Source organism: Mus pahari, chromosome 6 (assembly GCF_900095145.1).
Source record: "Mus pahari chromosome 6, PAHARI_EIJ_v1.1, whole genome shotgun sequence".
NCBI classification, from domain to species: Eukaryota; Metazoa; Chordata; class Mammalia; order Rodentia; family Muridae; genus Mus; species Mus pahari.
In genome coordinates, this window is record NC_034595.1 from 74,645,489 (window position 1) to 74,652,884 (window position 7,396).

At 41.8% G+C, this 7,396-nt stretch overlaps 1 protein-coding gene across 9 annotated transcripts in view; it reads right to left on the reverse strand.

The window, feature by feature from the left end:
• The window catches only part of LOC110323540 (microtubule actin crosslinking factor 1), a 339,871-nt gene that overhangs the window by 204,198 nt on the left and 128,277 nt on the right, over window positions 1-7,396 (reverse strand). For all 9 annotated transcript variants that reach the window (XM_029539978.1, XM_029539979.1, XM_029539977.1 and 6 more), the window contains exon 3: window positions 4,147-4,208. In XM_029539978.1, coding sequence (XP_029395838.1) covers window positions 4,147-4,208 — 62 coding nt within the window. The remainder of the gene's footprint in view (window positions 1-4,146; window positions 4,209-7,396) is intronic.

Here is a 7,396-nt window from a genome sequence, read left to right on the forward strand (position 1 = left end):
GAGAGAGAGAGAGAGAGAGAGAGAGAGAGAGAGAGAGAGAGAGAGAGAGAGAGACAGACTTGAAATGACTCATTCTACTAGCAGAGAAATAACTTATCTGAGGAAACATAATCACATCCTTTTTGTTTTGAGACAGTGACTTTATAGCCCAGGCTTGTTTTGAACTCACAAAAATCCTCCCAACCTAAGTGCTAGCTATGGCACACCATGCCCAGTATCCCATCCTTTTCTTGGGAGTCTCTTTGGGAAGAGCTATCTTACTAACTATGAGAATTTAGACACAATCACTGTATTATCAATATAGATAGAATTTAAACATGGCCTGAATTTCCTTTTTTGATGATTCTTGCACAAAGAACAACTTTTAGGTTTGTGGGCTTGCATTTTAAGTTAGGTTGTTTATACATTTCAGATGCTTACATTCCTAACAAATATCTTCTAAGATTGTATCAGTCCTGTTTGCAATTAAGAAAGGAGTTAATTTTCTTACTCTAGAAGCCAAGAGATTCTAGATCAACTAAATCTAAAAAAAGAAACTTATTTGGTTTTGCTCTCACACCGGCCTAGGAATTCATCTGAGCACACTTGCACAGCCGGGCAAAAGCTGCCCACGTCTCAGAAAATTTTGCTCCCAAACTTTCAACCCACAAAGTTCAAAGAATTCAATCTTAATACAATGATTCTGAATCTTAAAACAATGATTCTGGTTACCAGTGTGTGTGTGTGTGTGTGTGTGTGTGTGTGTGTGTCTGTCTGTCTGTCTGTCTGTCTGTCTGTCTGTCCTGTTGGAACTTTAAATCTGACAGCCTGGAAAATGATAAAAAATAGGATAGGCAAGGGCTTAAGCAAAGCTCTGGCTGGCCTCCACTGTCTGATGATGCTGTGATGTGTTCCTCTGTGTCCCTTTCCCAGGCCTCCTGCCATCACACAGCACAACAGGCACCATCGGCACAAAGGAGCATCAGCAAGCCAGAACATTTGAATCCAAATGCAAAGCTTAGTAGTCCATCTTGAGTCAGGACATTTGGCTCATGCAACTGTTAAGACCGGTACGAGGTACTGAGGGCGTGGTAAGTAGAAAGGCCTAGTAGTTTTGGTCACTCCACTTAAGAATGTCCCTTACCTCAGCCTCTCGCTAACTGCACAGTTTGGGGGACGTCATCTCACCTCCCTAATTTTCACCTTCTTTTGTGGTAAAAACTGAGAGGATTATATTCTAAAACCCACAAATGGCAGCTTCACTGTTTAGGCAAGTGGTTTTGGGGGAGGTTATTGTAAAAAGAAAATCAAACAAAATGCACTCTGTAAGCTATCAGGCACTACTACTATTATTTACTCGAGGCAACACATTTATTAGATATGTCTCACGTCCCAATGCTTGCCGAAAGTCATATTATACTGTTGTGGTCTCTAAAGGGAGACAGTATGCAAACACACAGGCATCTGCTCCAAGTGACACACAATAAAGAGGAAATTGCAAGTGACTTAGTCTAAGGAATACAGGTCAGAAGATCAGAAAGATTATATCCTCAGCCAAAAATGGTTAATAGGTAGTGGCTGGGCATGAGACTGGGTGTGCTTTCTAGGAAGAGGAGCAAAGAGAGTATGGAAAAGTACAAAGTCTTTTTAGGGAGCAGTAAGTTCTTTTTTTTTTCGAGACAGGGTTTCTCTGTATAGCCCTGGCTGTCCTGGAACTCACTCTGTAGACCAGGCTGGCCTCGAACTCAGAAATCCGCCTGCCTCTGCCTCCCAAGTGCTGGGATTAAAGGTATGCGCCACCATGCCCGGCCAGTAAGTTCTTGGTGTGACTACAGCATACGTCCCATAGAAGAGACTGTCTAGAAATGAAACTGGACAGGTTGAGGAGGACTCTGAACCACAGAGAGGCATACCATCTGTATCATCAATTAGAGAGAATAGGTAACTACTCTTGGAATTTACAGCAGTAAATAATCTTGGTTGCTGTCTTTCCTCCACCCTGTCTCTCACCTGCCGTTTTTGTCCTGACACTATGAAAAACACGACACATTATGGTTAGATTTAATTTGCAGCTTGACACAACCTAGATTCACCTGGGAAAAGAGTCTCAATGAAGGACTGCCTAGAACAGGTTGGCCTCTAGGCAAGCCTGTGGAGATTTCTCATAATTGGATTAATGAGACGTGAAGACCCACGCTAACTGTGTGTAGACTGTGGGCTGGGCCCTGAACTGGTTAAGAACAAGCATGTGTGCATTTATTCCTCTGCTTTTGACTATAGATGCAATGTGACTAACTCCTTCAAGTTCCTGCAGTGGCTTCCCACAATGATGGGCTGTGACCTGGAATTGTAGCTAGATAAACCCTTTCTCCTCTAAAGTTGTTTTACCAGAATACATTCTGACATCAATGAAAATAAAGATACAATCTAAAAACAAAAAACAAACATCAATCTAGCAGAAAGATTCAACAAAGCATCTGAACACTAACAGAAGTATATAAGAAATACAAGGAGGTGCATAAAGGAAAGGATAATTGATTCTATGTGGGAGAGTCAGGGAAATATTTATTTGAAGATAGTAAGTTGATAGGCAAAACAGCCAGAAGGAGAGCAGGGCAAAGATAAGAGAAATAAATAGCAAGCCTCACAGTTCGGCAAGAGCTTTAGATAGGAGAGGAATTTGGCACTAAAGGGCAGGGGTAGGGGGTAGGAAAGTATGCATTGGTCCCACCTCTCCACAGGCTGACAGGCAGTTAATGCTTATTGAGGAAAAGACACTTTCTTAGCAGCAACCACTGATAAGTTGAGAGAACCCTAATTAAACTCACTACCCCCTCCCAAAACAAACACACACAAAAGGCAGAAGCCAGAGCCAGTTTTACAGGTTAAGACTATGTGTTGCAAACTTTAATTGGCTAAGGTTTAAATTTTCAGTTTGCTTATTTTTAGTAGTGTGACTTTGAACAAGCTGCACACCTCCTAAACCTTATTTTCCTCACTGATAAAATAAGGTTATTAATAGAATACTCAGCACAGTCCCGAAGGATTGTGAGATAATCCATGAGAAAGACTTACTATAATTATTGGAAGTCATCAATAAACTAATACTAATAGAACAATCAGTACTATTATAGAGCACTTTGTTAGGAAACTATTAGAGTGGTCAAAGCAAGAAATGAAGAAACCCTGGGCAGGGACAGAAGCAATAGATGTGGAGAAAGAACACAGAAGCAAGTCACGTTTCTGAGCTGAATTATTGGATTGGGTAACAAGAGGCAGACAGATTACTATTACTATATTAATCTAGATTCCTGACCTGGACAACAAGCAAGGTATTTAGTAATTTAAGATGTGTCAAATATAGAAAATGCCTGGGCAACATCCAGATGAGTCCATCAAGGACACCTGGGAAAGATACATCTGGGGCTTGAGGTGAAATGTAGGAAAGGCTCTCTTCATCAGATCTTGTGGTTTGAAAATCACCCTCACTGTAGTTGCTCAGTCCTAAGGAGTTACCTCTTGGTCAGGGTTCCTGAACAACTAACCCAACTGAGAAAAAGAAAAATCAAACTTTTTGTTTGTGCCTTTAGAGCCATGTGGCTCTCAGATGAGCCTTACCATCTGAATATGGCCTCTGGACCAACTCTCCAGCTTTATAAAGTAACTTTTATTCATACTTAGAAGCGGTGTTCTCAGAATCTTAGGAACCATCGCCTGGTATCACCAACCTCACTGTGCTGAGGTAGTACGTGTGACACTGCTGATGAGGAGGAGATGGGGAGATAGCTCAGCAGATAGTGTCTGTCACATACGCAGGAAGACGGGAGCAGCGTGGGGGTAAGAAAAGCATGAAGCCTGGATTTCAGATAGCCACATAAATGCTGGGTAGGTACGGCACCTGCCTGCAATACAGCCTCAGGAGGCAGACAGGGGATCCTCAAAGCAAACTGGCTAGCAAGACTAACTTTATCAATGAACTCTGCCTCAAGGAATAAAATGGAAAAAAATCTATTGGACATTAAGCTTTGGCTTCCACATATACAAAACACACACTCTCTCTCTCTCTCTCTCTCTCTCTCTCTCTCTCTCTCACACACACACACACACACACACACACACACACACACACACATTAAGAAAAGCTAGGGAAACATAAAAGAATCCTACCTTCATCAAGTGTTTGTTGACCCACTTGGTGAATGTTTTCTTTTGCACTCGGTCCCGTTCATCTGCAAAAGAAAAACATGAAGAGGCTCTAACTTAGTGCTATGTAGCAGCAAGCCCCCACACCTGGGCCCTGTCTACATCCCAGTTTATCTAGAACCAATAGAAAAGAAAAGGTTGACTTTATAGGTACAGAGCCATGGGACAATGACTTCTTGTTAGAAAGATACAGCTCATTGAAACATCTTTTATTCTTTTTTGATTATGACCACTTTACAGATTGGACAGAATCACATGAATCCAAAACCTTGTCCTAAAATGTCTCCTCACCATGACAATTTGAGTAGAGCAGAGAGCACAGTGACAGATCCCCTGAACCCCTCACAACAGTCAAAGTTACAAATAGTAGCAAGAGAGGAGTGGGAAGGCTCAGTGCATAGTACAAACACTGCAATCGTCTCATCTCTTCTCCTGCATCACTTTGCCCACCTAACACTGCTCCACCTCCCGTGTCCGGTACTCCATTCTCACTTCCTCAGCAGCCAGCCATGCCCCAAAGCCACCCACGTTATCTCTCCCTTCTCCTAAATAACACACTCTTCCTCTTTCTCACAAACCACCCCCTCACAAAACCTCTCTAACAGAAACATCAGTTGTCAGGACTTGACAATGACTGCCCCACAGACAACCATTCCTATGGAAGATTCACTTGAGCAATTTCCCAGAGCCAAGTCCTGGAACTGAGTGACCAGGACTGATTCTTTCCTATTTATCCGAAGCCTGCACCATCCATACAGCACTCTATTTCAATCATCCTCACTGAGCAAAAATACATCATATATGTGGGTGAAAACAATGAAACCCATCTTTTGTACAATGAATATGCTAATAATCACTTTAAATTTTTATTACATTTTATTGAGGGGGGAGAGGGAGACAAATACAGAGACAAACACCTTTTCCATTGACCCATTTTGCCATCTCCTTATAATTTTTAAAAGAAAAAATAAAACAAAACCATAAAACAAGTCGCCCTCACTGTCACTGACCATTCCCTGCCACTTCCACTGACACATAGCAAACCTCAAACCTTTCCTAGAGATTACATTCACATCACAGACAGACAGATGGCGTCTTGAATGTTGGCTGAGACTACTTGGCTCTAACTGAACATCAGCAACTCATCTCCAGCCACTGGCTCAGATGACTGAGAAAACTCCAGTCCTACTTTCATCTACTGTCTTAATATCTGAATGAGGGCATACTCGGAGCCCAGGCCTCCAAATATAAAAAGCAGTCATCTTTATCAATCTATCATACAGGGCTGGGCATGTAGCTTAGTTGGCAGAGTAGTTGTAAAACCCTGAGTTTGATCCCCAGCACAGCATGACCGGGCATGGTGGTACACGCTGTAATTGTAGCCCTTGGGAGGTGGAGAGAGGAAGACTGGTCAGAAGTTCAAGATCATTTTTGGCTACACAGGGAGTTAGAGTCTCCCTAGAGGGAGAATGTAGAATCAGCCTAGGATACAGCAGACTTTTGCCTCAAACAAACAAATAAACAAAAAAAGCAAAATACCTAATACCTCCTAGCTATTCTTTTCTGTGGGGAGGGGCATGGTAGGGATTAACCCCAGAGTCTCATACACGCTCATACATGATTCACTGAATCATGCCCTATGTCTTCTCCATTAACTATTCTTGATCTTGAACCACTCTCAGGGTACCCTATTCACTAAGAATTTTGAATGTTAGCCCTCCCTGTGCCAGACAACATGATGGAGGAATCAGAGACTGGTCTTAGGGACTCTCACTTAAATAGCACTACTTAGCTCTTCCCACTTCAGAGAATTTCAGAAGAAAGGGGCAAGTTTTTAATGAGAGTCACCAGTGTTCCAAAGTAACTTCAACAGCGTGCATGAAACTCTCCACAAGAGCAGCTACTCTCCTTTAACAGAACCCCTAGGAAACCCACGCCGCACCACGCTCACTCTGAAGTACTTCCCTTCTGGGGAAATACCCTGCCTTCTTATTTTTGGGTTTGTATTGCTTTCACTTGGGAAGAAGTTTCTCCCCAAGACTTTTTTGTCTTCACATTGTTTTTAGATTGAATCTTTTCCTGCTTTGTATAGAATAAGTCTATCCCTATTATACACCTCAAAATTAACATATAGACCTCCCAAGTTACTTATTCTAATCCCCTTGTAACCTTATATTGGGGTTAAAAGATCTGTCCAGGTCACACACAGTACTCTGGAGCTTATAAGGGCACCCATCATCTCATGAAGCAACATAACAACTTACGTTCTGTAAACAAAGTGGTGGGGGGCTGGAGAGATGGCTCAGTCAAAGGTCCAGAGTTCAAATCCCAGCAACCACATGGTGGCTCACAACCATCTTTAATGAAATCTGATGTCCTCTTTTAGTGTGTCTGAAGACAGCTACAGTGTACTTATATATAATAAATAAATAAATCATAAAAAAAAACAAACAAAGTGGTGGGGTCTGCTTCTGTGTAAAGTCTACCTATTGACTTACTTAGAACAGTCAGAAATGTATTTATTTTAGGTCTAATCTGGTTTTAGCTTTATAGAGTCATGTAAATATTTGAAGCCAGTGAAATGTACAACTTGCTCATTGTATGCCACCATTTCTAGTTCTTTTGTTAGATGCTGCTTTTGGTCCAACATCATCATACTTTTTGGTCCTACCATCTGAAGACTGAATCAGAGTCAGCCTCAAGCCAGTCTTCTCATGACACTCATGCTATTTACTCTCTTTGTAATATGATATTTTCTCTTCCCACCACTTCCAGTAATAGTTATTCCTTAAAATACAACTTATTTGTTCATTCTCTTACAGTCTGCATAAAAGCTTCATTAAAGACCTAATTCTAGGGCTGGAGAGACGACTCAGCAGTTTAGAACACTGACTGCTCTTCCAGAGGCCCTGAGTTAATTCCCACAATTCCCAGCAACCACATGGTGGCTCACAACCATCTGTAATGGGATCAGATGCCCACTTCCGGTGTGTCTGAAGACAGATACAGTGTACTCATATACATAAAATAAACAAATAAATCAAAAATAATCTTTAAATCTAGTTTTGCTTTTTTTTTGGGGGGGGGGGTTGTTTTGTTTTGTTTTGTTTTTTCGAGACAGGGTTTCTCTGTGTAGCTGTGGCTGTCCTGGAACTCATTCTGTAGACCAGGCTGGCCTCGAACTCAGAAATCCGCCTGCCTCTGCCTCCCGAGT